General features: G+C 37.0%; 1 protein-coding gene across 4 annotated transcripts in view; it reads right to left on the reverse strand.

Moving 5' to 3' along the window:
- The window catches only part of DPH6 (diphthamine biosynthesis 6), a 117,791-nt gene that overhangs the window by 91,056 nt on the left and 10,993 nt on the right, over positions 1–15,742 (reverse strand). Inside the window, exon 4 of one of the 4 annotated variants that reach the window (XM_040970233.1) lies at positions 12,039–12,471. The exons of the other annotated variants lie outside the window; for them this stretch is intronic. Coding sequence (XP_040826167.1) covers positions 12,367–12,471 — 105 coding nt within the window. The 3' untranslated portion in view covers positions 12,039–12,366. Of the gene's footprint in view, positions 1–12,038; positions 12,472–15,742 lie in introns of those variants that run through there. 4 annotated transcript variants of the gene reach the window in all.

Consider the following 15,742-nt stretch of genomic DNA (forward strand, 5'->3'; position numbering starts at 1 on the left):
TAACTAAGGTAAAATTACTACCACTAAAGTTTTGCTTTGCTTGTTTTGAAATGGCATAACAGCAGTTGTCATCATTAATAACAAAAGTTCATAAAAATGACAGAAGTACAAAATATTTTCTATGCTACACAGAGTAAACATAAGGTAATGGTTTAATAATTTGCATAATGTGAAAACAATAAAACATTTTTCATGTTTAAAAACCTTACCCATGCGCCTGGCACTGTGGTCTAGCGGCTTAAGTCTTCACCTTGAACGCTCCAGGATCCCATGTGGGCGCCGGTTCTAATCCCAGCAGCTCCACTTCCCATCTAGCAACCTGCTTGTGGCCTGGGAAAGCAGTCAAGGGCGGCCCAAAGCCTTGGGTCTCTGCACCCGCGTGGGAGACCAGGAAGAGCTCCTGGCTCCTGGCTCCTGACTTCGGATTGGCGCAGCACCGGCCGTTGCAGTCACTTGGGGAGTGACTCATTGGACGGAAGATATTTCTCTTTGTTATCTCCTCCTTGCTATATATACATATCTGCCTTTCCAATAAAAATAAATAAATCTTAAAAAAAAAACCTTTGCCCAAAATGATAAGTTTCGCATGACTATACCAATATTCTATCACATTTACTGAGAGAAACCTAGATACCATTTCTACAGAAACCTAGAAATCATTCACTTCTGAAGACTGACAAACTTAAGATGCCAATAGAAAATAAATCAGTTGTCTCCAAGTTATTTGGAAAATAAAATTTATTGAAAAGGTAAGTTACACTTATTATCACATCTGTAACTCTTCCATAAATAGCACACATGCATTTTTATCCAAATCTGTCATCATGCACATCACAAATTAATAGCGAACAGCGTAAAAAAGTCATCCCACTTAGCAGATGATAATATTTCAGCTAAAGTCCAATTAAACCACTGGAAACCAACTGCTCATAACAGGGGAAAATCATCCTATGACTAGTACTACATGACTGAGTTGGCCTAAAAATGATTTCCGACTGTTTTCAAGAATAAAATGCAGTAAGATATGAGTAGAATGCTGCCTCCGCTATGTATTCAACAAATACCAAGAACTACAAAAGTAGAAGCCCAAATTAAGATTTCAGATATATTAAATGAAGAATTAAAATGAATGTTTAATAATAAATGCACTAACATTTATGGAAATATTCTACTTAGTATGTATCAGTGACCTTAAAAATAAATAATTGGATTCACTGATCTATTAATTTTATAAGCTAGAAATCTATCCTAAGGAATTAATTTTTCAAATACAGACAATAAATGATGTACCAACAGCAAACCTCTATTATTTATAGTAAAATTAGATTCAATCTAATTTACAAAATTAGGGACTCATTAAGAAAAGTATTATATAGCCATACAATGGAATATTAAGTAGCCATTAAATTATGTTCATGAGAGTTTTTAATGAATAGAAAAAAAGCTACTGATATTTTAAGTTAAAAATGTATAGTTATATACACACATATATGGCATAGATCCAGAATTGTGGATTTCTATGCCTGTGTGTTAAATATGAGTACATAAAATAATTAACCAGATATTAACTTTGAGTAATTTAATTCTGACTAATAATTTCATACTCTTAGCATTCTTATATATTTTGTTTTAATAAAAAAATTATTCTAAATGTCAAGTAAAATTATGGAAGAACTGAAGTAACAAGAAAGAAGGTTTGAAGAATGGGGCAAGAGCTGAAAATGGTTACAAAGAAACTATTCTACTGAATAAAAACTTACATACTTTTTCAAAGGAAATACCTAAAATCTAATCTCACAAGAAAGATGGTCTTTATTCAGGCTACCTAAGAGGAGAAAGATGAAAAAATTTGATAGTTAAGCAAAAAACAATTCAAACAAAAATTAAAATAGCATGGAAAATCATATTAGAATGTAGCAACTAGAGAAACCAAAAAAGGTTATCCTCTACTGCTAATGTTATTTTTTAATCATGAAAAATGTGTCAAGCAGCTGCACCAGCTAATTTAAGACAAAACTATAACAACAGTTCTAGCAAGCTTATTCCATCTCTGGGACTGAGGAAAGAAATGATCAAATTGCTTTCAGGTCAAAGCAAAACACCTTTCCAGATCCTAATTTTGGTGTTCATGAAAATTCACGATACAAAGATTGCTGTGATTTATAACACAGTTACGATACATCTCTACGGCCCACCGTGCTAGGCTAGTGGCTAAAGTCTTTGCCTTGCATGAACTAGAATTCTATTTGGGCACTGGTTTGAATCCCAGCAGCTCCACCTCCCATCCAGCTCACTGCTTGTGGCCTGGGAAAGCAGTCGAGGACAGTCCAAAGTTTTGGGACCCTGCACCCACATGGGAGACCCGGAAAAGGCTCCTGGCTCCTGGTTTCAGATCAGCTCAGCTCCGCTCCACTGCCACCACTTGGGGAGTGAATCAACAGAAGATCTTCCTCTCTGTCTCTCCTCCTCTCTGTTTATCTGACTTTCCAATAAAAATAAATAAATCTTTTTTAAAATACATCTCTAAACTGTCCAAATAATGACCATTACATAACGAAGAATGTAATTCAGAAGACATGAGTTTATTTATTTACTGTAAAGTTTCTAATCAATTCCTTTTCAGATTGTTTGACTGATCAATTGACTCCAACTCAATAAAAACATGAAGTAAAGGGTTGGAAATATACAGTTACTAAGAAAGGAAACAACGAATTTCTGAAAGAACCCCAGTTTCTCTAAGACAAAGCTATTAACTACTTCAAAATATTGATCAATGTTATAAGAGTAATCAAAAAAGCACAAGTATAATTCCTTAAGCAGGCACTTACAGAGCAATACAGATGCCTTTTCACCCTGAGCTTTCATTACTTTGTTTATACTGTTACTTGAAAAGAACGAATACAACAGCGGTACACTCTCCAGACATCCTCGACAGCCAGGACTGAATTAATCCTAGCTAGGTGTTTGGAACCCAAACCAGGTCTCCCATATGAGGAGCAAGGACCCAAGCCTTCACTTGCTACCCTGGCATGAAGTTGGAACAGAACTAGAGCCACAACTTGAGTCAGTTACTTCCTTATGAAAACTGTGTATCCTAAGCAACTTATCTGTTAAACCAAATCCTTACTGCAACACTGAGACTTAAGAAACAGCACTTTCCGGAGAAACATGGCAATGCTGGCAAAACAAGGAAGGGTAGACACCAACTCCTGAACCAAGAGAAAAATGATAAGGGATGTGAAAGATTTTTTAAGAAACAAAGAATCCATCATCAATATAATTTTGATTAATAGATACCAATATACTTTCTTCCTTAAATCTCTAATTGCTAAGTTTCTAAGAGGGCACTATGCCTTATTATCTCAACCTGTACCTTAATGATCTATCTCTCTAGTACTTAAAAAAACCTCCTAGTATATACCAAGGTCAAAAAAAAAAATGTATGTTAATACTCTACAAATTGCAGAGCATGTATAAACGTTACAAATAATATTTACATAACTGTAAATTCTTATCTCTGTACCTTTTTTTTAACTGAGGTTCAAATTTTTAAAAAGCACACAGAACAAACTTATCTAACATTCTTCCTCATATTGTTTTCTTGTATAAACATTTCAAATTCCTGGTGATGCATCCATGTTCTGCCTCCAAAGTTTTCCTAATTAAGAAGTTTTTAGTATGTGGGAAAATGAGAAGGCCTGCAAAAAACTGAACTTTAGAAACTACCCAATGAATTCCAGCCTCCCCAATCTGAAGCGGTTCAAAATGCACAAGCTTTGTGATTATGTTTACAGGTACCAAAGATACTGATACATGAAGATCTAAAAAGAAAAAGAAAAAATTAGGAGTAGAAGGATTTTTACCACACAAATCGAAAGCACGGAAGAACACAGCTAACTTCTCTAACAAGCAAATCAACAGATAACGATTATTTTAATAAGTATGAACAATGCTCTATTGCCTCAGCACAACAGAAAGTGTTTCACATAATGATAAATAATAATGTCCTAGTTAACCTTTCTTGATGCTATAGGTATGATTCCATGTAGATTATCTAATTAAATGCTCAGGATGATCCTATGATGCAAATATTACTATTACTTTATAAATGGAAAAGCCAAGACATCAAAATGTTATTTAAAACCAAAGTTGTAGTGTGCGCTAAAATCTAAAATCCAGGCAAGCAGTAAATATATAAACCCAACTCAACCCTTGAAGGCGATCTACCATCACCTTTTGCTGAACTATATTTATGAAAATATCATTGATATCATTATTTGAAAATATATAATGTAACAGGGATTCTCAATCATGTTTTTGTCTTCCGTGCAATCATTTTTTGGCCTCAGTCACAGAAGAGCATTACAGTATGCCTTTCGATAACTGAGTGATGGAGCCGAGGAAAATAATTCTACCAGCTAGTCCTCACACATACTCCTAAATGTCTGCCCCACTTGTGAGATTTTCACAATCTATATACATATCTATACCTTTATGTATAAGCAGTACTATTTCTGGCTCCAACCAATATTTAGTGGCTCCAAAAGATTTTTCAATACATGTGTATTCAAAGATTATAGTACACTTTTGTCACGCATAATTTATATGAAGAAAATCATCACATACCTCAATATCAACTCAGAATAAGGACAACTGAATTAATAAAAATGATGGCATGCTATTTTTCCCCCTTAGGTTTAATTTGTTTCATACACAGCAGCAGCAATGATCTCTCCTCACACTCTACCACCTTGCAAAAATTTAAAGGATTTTTTTTTTGAGAACCGCTATAAAATTATCATTGACATTTTAATTAAAAAAAGGAATGTATGTAGAATAAACAGGACATTGCCTCTAATGGTCTGCAGTGGCTGTTGCGCTGCTTCTTTGTACAGTCTTGGTAAATTATGCAAGCTTTCACTAGACAGAGCAGCTGTATTTCACTGTCTTCAGTAATGCAACTGACATTTATCACTATTTTAATTAAGCAGATTCTTAATTTGGTGCTCTCAGCAAAGGAAAAAGTACCTTATTCAATTTTTTGGTAGATAGCATTTTGTCAGTCTTGTAAGTCACAGCTTAATTTTAAACATGTTTTTTTAGTATAGCTGCTTATTATTTTAAGGAGAACTATCATATTTGATTATTAAAAGATTTTTTTTTCCATTTTTGTCCCATCAACTAAAACACTTCTTCTTTATAATGGTAAAAAAGATAAATTTGTCGATCCTAATTTTAACCCATGTGATACACTAAAAACAGTATCTGGTTTATTATCTATTACATTAATTCAAACATACTGGAAATCAACATAGAACACAAATAAGACTTTATAACAAAAACATTTTACTGAATCTTGAAAAACTACATTCAAAAGGTATGTGTAGGAGGAGCTGGTGTTGTACAGGCTAAGTACCTTCCACTGACTCTAGCTCTGAACCCTAGAAATCCCTCTTTCAATCCAGCTCCCTGCTCACACACATGGGAATGCAGTGGACAACAGTTTCAAGTGCTTGGGCCTCTGCACCCACACTGGAGTCTAGGAAGACACTCTGGGCTCCTGGCTTCCACCTGGCCATGTCCTGGCATCGAGGCCATCTGAGGAGTGAATGAACAGATCAAAAATTCTGCCTTTCCTCTTCCCTGTGAAACACTCTCTTCTAAATAAATAAAAAAATACAAAATTTTTTTAAGTTCTCCATTTAAGACCATTTCTATTATTGGGTCACTTGAAATGTCTGAAGCATCAGATAAATTCAATTAATATTGACCACAAATATTTTTCTGCCCTTTTCCTCCTAGTATTTTTAACTACAATCGTCTTTTTTTTTTTTATTTTCATAAGAGGAGCTTTGATTTTATTCCTAACACTTTTGAAATATTCTAAAATATTCAGATTTAAATATCTAGGAGAAACTGGAAGCACAGTTTGTGACAGTGGAAACTGGAAATTTACTTGAAGAAGCATTCTGCATTTGAAAAAAATACATACGTATATACACACACATACACAAATATATCTATACACACACACACACCAAGACCCTGAAATTCTTAACAACAACAGAGCCAGATGTCTCAGTTTTGTTTGTTTGGAATTTATAAGCACCCAGTTTCCAGTAGCTTTCTAAACAACTTCAAAGAATTATAGCAACATTGGTCATGCCCCTCTGATTTTACTTTATGAAACAAGACATCTGTCCTTGCAAGAACACATGGACTATATCTTTGCATTAAGATATTTTTCAAGAGCTGTGTTTCCTGCTAGAGATGGGAATAGGTACTTTGTCAATCATAACACACATGGTTGGAAATAAACATGATTTCTAGAATTGAACAATTCTTAAAAAGCCATTATTAAATAAAACTATATTGATAATAAAGTAAGATATCCTCCAATATCCTATAACCACAAGCATCTCTGACTGAAAGCAAATATGTTCATTTCTCCTTCACAAAAAAAGGGTGAGTCAGCTCTTATCCTGACAGTGACTCGGGGATACGGCATTCTTCCATCCTGTGTCTTTGCAATCTTGAACATGAAGCTTCTGGACTTACTACACAAGTGAAAGAAAAAATGCAGTCATGCCTCGACTTTCTGGGTCAGGCTTCGAAGTACTTCCTACTTCCATCGAATATAACCTAATCACATGACCACAACCTAAGAGTGAGTAAGGCAAAACAGGGAGGGAGGGCAGGAGGGAGAGAGAAATACCCAGGAAGAGGAAATAGGTAAGTATTCATCTGGCTAGCTTCTACCACAAAACCTCTGCAACATGGCTTTGTGGAAACTTCGATTTTCAGCTCAGATGTAATCAAAGAAAAATAAATAACACTTGTCTTCATCTCTTAATTTCTGCAAAAATTGTGAATTCTTTAACAATATTAAATGGCAATTTTGTTCAATTTCATAAGTGCTGACCAACTTTGAGTCTGAAGTCATGTTCCCTGTCAATATAAAGAATGCAAATTTCTATATTGCCTGCTAAATGCTAGTTCACACATATTTATAGTATTTATTTGAAAGGCAGAGTTAAGGGAATGTCTGAGAGATCTTCTATATGCTGGTTCACTCCCCAAATAGCTACAAAGACAGAGCAGATCTGACGCCAAAAGCCTTTTCAGAGTCTCTGCATGTGGGTGCAGAGACCCAAGCCACTGGGTCCAGCTTTCATTGTTTTTCAGGCACATCAGCAGGGTGCTGACTCAGAAGTGGTGCAGCCAGGAATCAACCCCAAATATGATGCTGGCATCATAGGTGGTGGCTTTACCCATCATACCATCGTACCAGTTCATTAACTGTTTGAACATATATATATAAAATAAGTCAGTTTCATTGAGGATCCATTTTTATTCAGGAGTAGAGATGCGTGTTGCAGGTACCTTTCCTTCCTAGTACGACAGTTTCCCTTATACAATTCCTTTAGATGAATATAAATATATCTTGACAATAAGACGCTGGACTCTACTATTGTCTATACCTACAATGTCATGATACACATAAAAGGAATGATGCACTTGTGGCTGAAGGACTATACCACTGTAATAATATAGGGGGAAGCAGTGGGAGAGAGGGAAGGGTAAGTAGGGAGGGTGAAAAGGGAATAGGGAAGTCACCTGAGCCTATGGAACTGTATCACAAGAAAATAAATCAGATAAATTATACCAGAAATACATTTTTAAATGTATATTTATCTATTATCATCTACTTAAAAGGCAGAGGCTCTTTCAGTTATGGCTTACTTCTTTTAAATGTCTACAACAGCTAGAGCTGAGTCAAAGCTAAAACACCTGAAATTCAAACTGGGTCTCCCATGTAGGTGGTAGGAGCCCAACAATTTGAGACAACATCTTTGGTTTTTCAGCATACATTAGCAGAAGTTGGTTCAGAACCCAAGGTGCTAGGACTGGAATTCATACTCTGATACAAGATGTGGGTGGCTGTACTGCACCAGTGCACTGGCTTTAAATGGTTCACAGATAATTTAATATTGTATGACCACATTAATTTGTGTGCTTTTATGGGCTGGCATGGTAACTCAGTGATTATGTCACCTTCTGAGATGCAGGCACCACTCCCAATCCAGTTCCCTCTTATCATGCTTGCAAGGCAGTGCAAAATGTTCCAAGTCCTTGGGTTCCTGCCCTACATGTGGAAGACCTGGATGGATCCTGGCTTCAGGCTTTGGCCTAAGTCCCAGTTGCTGCAGGCATTTGGGGTGTGAACCAGCAGACTGAAGATCTTTCTCTATCCTATTCTCCTTTCTCTGTCGCTCTGCCTTTTATGTTGGGTAAAGAATTAGGAGTTATGAATCTAAACCAAAGTAAAACAAACTCTTCACATAGAATAAAACGGGTGTTTATGGATACATATACCCAGAAATAGTACTACACAGTTTTAAACTTTGCTTCCTTGAAGAGGAGACTCTGGGCCCCAACTATCATTTCAGCTGTAACGGTTCTACTTTCAACACTTGATGCCTCTGACTTATTTCTAGCTGATGGAGAAGCCAAATATCACACATCTAGAAAACACAAAGGGCACTAGGTTTTTGCACAGAAAACGGGTTAAAAAAAAAAAAAAAAAAAGAACCCAAACATTCCCAAACACACCAAAGGAGGAAAATGCTTAAATTTTGTTCACTTTAACTTTCCCAGAAGTTTTCAACATACTTCCAATCACTAACGTGTGCACACACATCTACAACATGGCCGAGTTAAGAAGTTTCAGAACAAGGGCTACAGTCGCTGCAAACTGATGCACAACTCATTCTGTCAGTTCACACTACGAAGGATTGTAGTGACACATAAATCACCACAAGCTGCCAGGCCTGACTTCTAACATCTAATATACACTAAGTATATCCTATATCTTACATTAAAAATGTCTTATTGAGCATTATGGTAAATTTATATACGTTATCTCTAACTCTTCACAAAAACCTCAAAGGATAAACTACTTTTACTTTGACTTAACAGATGTAAATGCAGGTTCAGTGGTTAGGAAATATACCCAACACTACACAGAAATACATGGAGAAACCGGAACCTTGGCTCACACCCTTTTACTAACACACTCTAGGAAGAAAATAAACTTGATCTGTGAAAAATTTTTTCTTCTAATCATATTTGAAAAAAATGTTTGCCTTTATTATCAGTTAATAACTTCACTTCTTCTTGTGTTTTATAATGAATAACTTAGCTATCAGCCTATACAAATAGGTAACCAAAAAAAGAGAAGGAAAATCTATAAACTAAATCAATGCTAATGGGTGGCAAACACTTTAGTTACTGTATAATTCCCTTGTTTTGAATTAAAATAATGCCATGTACAAAGCCTGGGTTATTTAATTCAGGCACGAGTGAAAGTTAAGTTTTAGGAGGCCGACTCAGATCCAAATTAAATAGAAGAAATAAGTACTAAGGAAAATAGTTAATTCTTAAATATTCCTTTTGGAGTTGAACTTTAGCAGGATACCTAACCCATGAAGAGAGTACAGCTTATAAAATTCCTTCTATCTCATATTACTCTGATGAATGCCTGATAAAACTTGAGATTTACTACAGGATAGCAGGCAGTAGCTAATAATTCTAAATGAAAACTCAGAATGGCCTTTTGTTCCCTTTGTTTAAAGAAAATCCACCAGTGAAAAACAAGAATGTCTACCAAGGAAAAAGGGATCTCTTGTTAGAGCAAAAATTAAATTATAATATCCTGCTTTTCAGCTTGAATATTCCAAATCATCTGTATCCATCTACTATTCACTAAGAGACTATAGAGGGCACTGTTGCATCAGCTTTGAAGCATTACAATAGAAACCTGGAAAAGAAAATATCTATAATGTATAATTTTGCAAACAGGTCAAATACATAGAAATCTAAGTCTTACATAAAGGGAAAAAAAAAAGCCAAAATGTATGTTTTTCTAGAATACATTGGACGTCAATGGGGAGAAAAAAACTTAACAAAAACAGCTGTCAAAGTGAGAGCACTGCACTGCACACATTTTGCATTGCCATTGTGGTGCTTTCCTGCCAGAGGTAACTCATCACCACACCTCCTTATCCTTTGGAAACAGCACCCTGTGGCAGAAGCCTCTTCACAATCAATAGGAAAATGAATGTGGCACCTCCTGCAATCTTTCTGCAATTCTATCACCAGAAAGAATGCAGTCTGCTTGCATACTTTTGTCTAAAAGGCCAATTCCATTTGTCCCCTCTTTGGATGAAATGACAGCCACTGATCAATCACTTTCAAATGAAAGCAAATACTTTAAAAAAAAAAAAAGAAAGAAAGAAAGAAATGAAAACTGAAATATCCACTTTTTTTAGACATAATTTTATTACCCATGAAAACTCAAAGTAGAAAAGCAAATTTTCCTCCCAAAATATATATGATGTTATTATGCAAACAGTATCATGATCTTAAATAAGTTACATGAAACAATACACACAAATCTTAGAATTATATCTGGATAGCATCCAATTTAGCTTTCATTTAGTTTCCTTTTTCACTTTGCCTGTCCTACAATTCTTTGAATTTAAAATTTTTAATTTTAAATATTTATTTATAAATAATACAAAACTCAAGCATAAATTATCTCACTGTAGTATTAAAACAAATGTTCTGAGGTGCTGAACCTCTGAAGAACTAACAATATTAGCCACAAAAATTAGACATCATGACCCAAACCCACTTGTATATGTGGTAAGTAAATAAACCTTTACATAGTTTCCACAATAAAAATCAAAGTTTTAACTACACAATTCCCAATTCCTAAGAAAAAAAGGGTACACAACTCATTTTGTCAACCTCAAACTTCTGAGAGATTAGCACCTTCTCTGACATCAAAGTGTGCAACTGTGAAACTGTTACAAATACTTCAATAACAACTGATCCTACTCATAAATCCAAAAGAAAAGAAGGGCTTTACATGGTATGTACAATTTAATTGTATTGTAAAAGCCCCAGTTTAACAAATTATTTTCAGCCAATAAAATTCAAAAGCATTGTTAAAGTAACTATTACAAGCTGTAATGATTTAACTTACTAACTTAACCAGAATGCAACTTGAGTAGGGCTTCTTTATTAATTTACCTGTCTTGCTTAGTCTCCTTCTGAGGCACGGCCCTTTACAGGTGTGCTGAAAGCAAGTAAACAGACTTTGCAGCGCTACCTTAGAAGTACTATAGGACCCAGCAGTTGCTTAATGGCTAAAGTCCTCACCTTATATGCCCTGGGATCCCACATGGGCACCAGTTCTTGTCCTGGCTGCTCCATTTCCCAATCAGCTTTCTGCTTTGGCCTGGGAAAGCAGTCAAGGATTGCCCAAAACTCTCTGTACCCATGAGGGAAACCAAGAAGAAGCTCCTGGCTCCGGGCTTCATATTGGCTCAGCTCCGGCCATTGTGGCTACTCGGGGAGTGAACCAGTAGATGGAAAATCTTTCTTTTTGTCTCTCCTTCTCTATATAAATTTGACTTCCCCCCCCAAAAAAAAAATTTAAAAAAAAAAAGAAGTACTATAAACTAACCTTTTGTAATGACTATTGAATACACAACCATGTGTAGAAATGCACATTTCTAAAAAGGATTAAATAATTTAAAGAATCTGTCAGATCCTCCAGGAACTGAATAGACATATTCAAAAAGAGTCAAAGCAAGCCTACTGTTTTTCCCTGACTTGAGAAAATAAGTACTTACAGCAAAATCAAAGTATTACTGTAACTATAAAGTCATGCAATTTCAAAGAAATCTATGAGAAAGTGTTGTAAATTCAGAAGACCTAGCACAAAGACGATCGCAGCAGAAAGAAATCAGGTGGTGATTTTAACAGTCAAGATTTTTAACTAGATATTTAAGTTTACTATTGGAGAAACACAGCATATTAAAATCAATTTTAGTTAACTCAAATTTATGCAAAGCTTGATTGTGAGCAATAGATGCTAAAAGGATGCAGCTTTGTTGATTCATATACAAGCATTTTACTTAACTGCACTGGATAATAGCAGTGCTCCTAAAGGGGTATAAAAAGCAAAGTGATTAGCAGTCATTACTGTTAATTAGTGCTCACATTACATTCCCTGGGATGAAACTCCTTTAAGCTGAATGAATGCACGGAAAGTTTATTTTTGAAGATTTGCCAAACCTTGCCTAGGTAAGCACAGGGATAAGCCGTCAACTACCAGTAAGCAGAATGAAAAACAGGGACATATCAGAATCCAATTACTATGTCTAAGTTTTTAAACAGGAAAAGGGTTGAGGGGGAATGAGTAAAACTGGAAACTCATACTTCACATTCTGCAATCTCGCTGATAAAAGGAGGAAATGTGTGTTTATCAAACTTGCTGTGAGTGCACAGTTCATTTCAAGTGCTGTAAACAATCGCCTGGCTGCCCACTTCCAAATGCATGTGAAAATCTTGGAGATTCAGAGCATCATATTCAGCCAGCAAGGTCACTCTAGTGATGCCCTGGAAATGGGAAATTAGGAAAACGTGGCAATCAGAGGTTTAGGACTGACCAGAAAGAGCCCTGAGGCTGGCTTACCATCTTTCACCACCAGTCAGGCTGTCTCTGCTTATTCAGTATTAACACAACAGGACCACAAGTGAATGAAAATAACTCCGCGAATCTGACTGAGACATTGGCTTTCTTGTTTTAGAAAACGATAGGCATTTGTTGCAGGAAAAACAATTCTACAGCTTTCAAGAAACAGCTCTGAAAGAAAAACAGGCTCCTCTTGAATCTTCAGAAAGAACCTGGGAAATGACCAACTTCATGTTGATTATTGTTTCTTTTTTCCCTATACTATTCTGTGCATTTTTAATAGAGGCCAAATCTTCAACAAAGAAATTTCAAACACATGTTGATTAGGAAAAAATAAAAAATATTCAAATGTGCAAAATATATATTCTTTAATTCTATCCACATTCAGATGTAAGTTACATAATTTAGATTTCTTTTATGCATAGACTTATTCAAGCAGATTCTATGAAACCAACTTTGATACCACACAGACTATTTGGCAACAGATTCTACTGTTAATGCTAATACAGATGTATATCTGCAGCTTCACTTTTGATGTTGCACAGCATTTCACATCAGAATTTAGACTGCCAATCACTTAAAAATTTTTGAGTGCTCCACTTCCCAACCAGCTCCCTGCTTGTGGCTTGGGAAAGCAGTCGAGGACAGCCCAATGCCTTAGGACCCTGCACCCGTGTGGGATACGCGGAAGAAGTTTCTGGATCCTGGCTTTGGATCGGCATAGCATCTGCCATTGTGCTCACTTGGGGAGTGAATCATCGGACGGAAGATCTTCCTCTCTGTCTCTCCTCCTCTCTGTATATCTGACTTTTCAATAAATAAATAAATCTTAAAAAAAAAAAAAAGAACCATGATAGTAAACAGCCCAGAACAGGCCATGGAAAGTTACCTACTGGCATACATTCGGCATGGGTTGGGGGAAGACCAGGCTGAATCTGTTCACGTCATCCACTGGCAAATCCAAGCACCAGAACAGTGTGGGTCGAGCCAGGTTCGGTCGTGACAAAAACTAGTGCACAATATGGAAAGCCAAAGTTAGCTGCCTGTACTGGATGTTACCACAGCACCCAACCAGCACACGTGAGAATCAGGAAGGGAGGGGGCAGAGCCAGCAGGGAAAATAAGGGGTGTTCCCTTGATGGATAGCTACTCCCACTGGAGATCGTGAGCTGGGATGGGGGCAGATCAGACTAAGCAGTGCTACAAAACCTATGCGCCTCATGTGGACTAGATCAGGCAAAAGCCAGGCTGGGCTGATTATTCCTACTGGTGCAAACAAAATTAGAGTGGGTGAGGGTTGTTCGGGCTTAGCCACAGAATCAGCAGGCAGAAGCTGGCACTGGGTCTAATTCTGTCAAGTCAAACCACAGAACTACCTGGAGAGTGCACAATCTGGGAGTGGCAGAGGCCTGGGAGGGAAACAGTGGGCTCCTTCCTCTTGGGTTACCACTTCCACGGGAGGGCATGAAAACTAGGACAGGGGCTGGGATTGCTAGACAGACACCCAACAACATCTGCGTGGGCTGCACAGTGGAGCTGGTTAGAGGGAACAAACCTTTAATACCCATTGACATGTTCGAGAGCCAAATGGGATGTGGGACAGACTGAACTAGTCTGCTACACATACTGGCAAACCAGGGTAGGGGGCAACCTGCTGGTGGTTATTGTGGGTTGCTCCAACTAGGCCACAGTCCCACTGGTTTATGCAACGGCCGAGTGTGTGCTGGGCAGAACCAGGCTGGACTGCAACACCCATTGGTTCCAGTGGAAGTTGGGGCTGAAAACAGAACCAACCCAGCAATTGCAACCACCAGCTGATCGGGGCGATGGACTATGCTGGGCCCTGTACTTGCTAGTACATACAAGAATTTGGTCAGAGAACACCTCAGACATAGTTTCTTTGGGGATCTCACCAATCAAAATGCTGGACTCAGAACCTTACCCAAGAAAAGACAGAAGACAGAACAGGTCAATCAACCATCTCAGCTATATATTGGCAGCGAAATACGGGGCAAAGGGAGACTCTACGATGGACTATATCAATCAGTGGATTCTTCAAAGACCTCATCGTGCTTGGAGTGGCAAGATTGGCAGCGATTCATAACTGGTGAACTATCAAAACCACTTGAGCAAGAACCCTGGAGCATGCCCTACATCCAGGACCTGGGGAGGGTGGGAAATTGGGTGGGCCTTCTCCCTTAATACCACCCTTTAAATATGAAGCAAATAATATGAAAATAATAGTTTTACCCCCACCAAAAAGAAGAGACCACTGTGAAAATACGATAAAAAGTTGGACATCTCCCCAGAAAAGTTTACATATACAAAAAATGTGCATAAAGCACGAAGGAATTCAAGAACACCACTCTCTCCCAAATAATGCTCCTTTCTTAAAGTATCCCACTTATCCTCTATTAAAGTCCACAAATCTCACTCTTACCAGCTTTCTGTGACCAACACCATACTATATGACCAGTAAAAATAGAAGAATTTAGATGCAAACATAGTAGTAACATCAAAATAAAAAATGGATATCTCTAATTTTGAAAACATATTTTGTTTCTTTGGGAGATACAGAGATAGGCACACAGAGAGCTACTAAAGAGAGCTACTATGCACTCAAATATTCATGAGACCCACAGCTAGGCCAGAGAAGCTTGAAGCTGAGAATTCAATCCAGGTCACTTATGCAGGTGACAGGAACCCAGCTCTTGTGGCCGCAACAGTGCACTTTATCAGGAAGTTGGGATCAGGAGAAGAACCAGGTATGGAATAAAGGCAGTGGGACTTAAGATACAGGAATCGGCTAGTGTCATGACCATCTAATTTTAAAATGCTTCTTGCCTCAGTTTACTCATTTAGAAACTGTATAGAAAATATTAATTCCACATCTCTTCAAAGGCTGAATTACCTAATTGAAAAATTACAAAAATGACTCAGGTGGGTCAAACATTGAAGGATATATTAAATTCACAATCTGATACAAACTTGTCCCAATAAAAACTATTTTAAAATCCGAACAATTATCATTCTTTTTCTTCTCTGCTATAACTTACTAATAAAGTCAAGAAGAATGACACTTGCTTTTAGAAATGAATACTAAGAACGAACAGAACTTTGTATGTGATAGAAAAAAATGACTTATCTTTACTGGATAATTTTGGAAGCTAAGGAAAGACCCAAGAATGACATGAG

The sequence above is a fragment of the Ochotona curzoniae genome, unplaced genomic scaffold (genome assembly GCF_017591425.1).
Source record: "Ochotona curzoniae isolate NIBS_2020 unplaced genomic scaffold, NIBS_Ocur_1.0 scaffold_4701, whole genome shotgun sequence".
NCBI lineage: Eukaryota > Metazoa > Chordata > Mammalia > Lagomorpha > Ochotonidae > Ochotona > Ochotona curzoniae.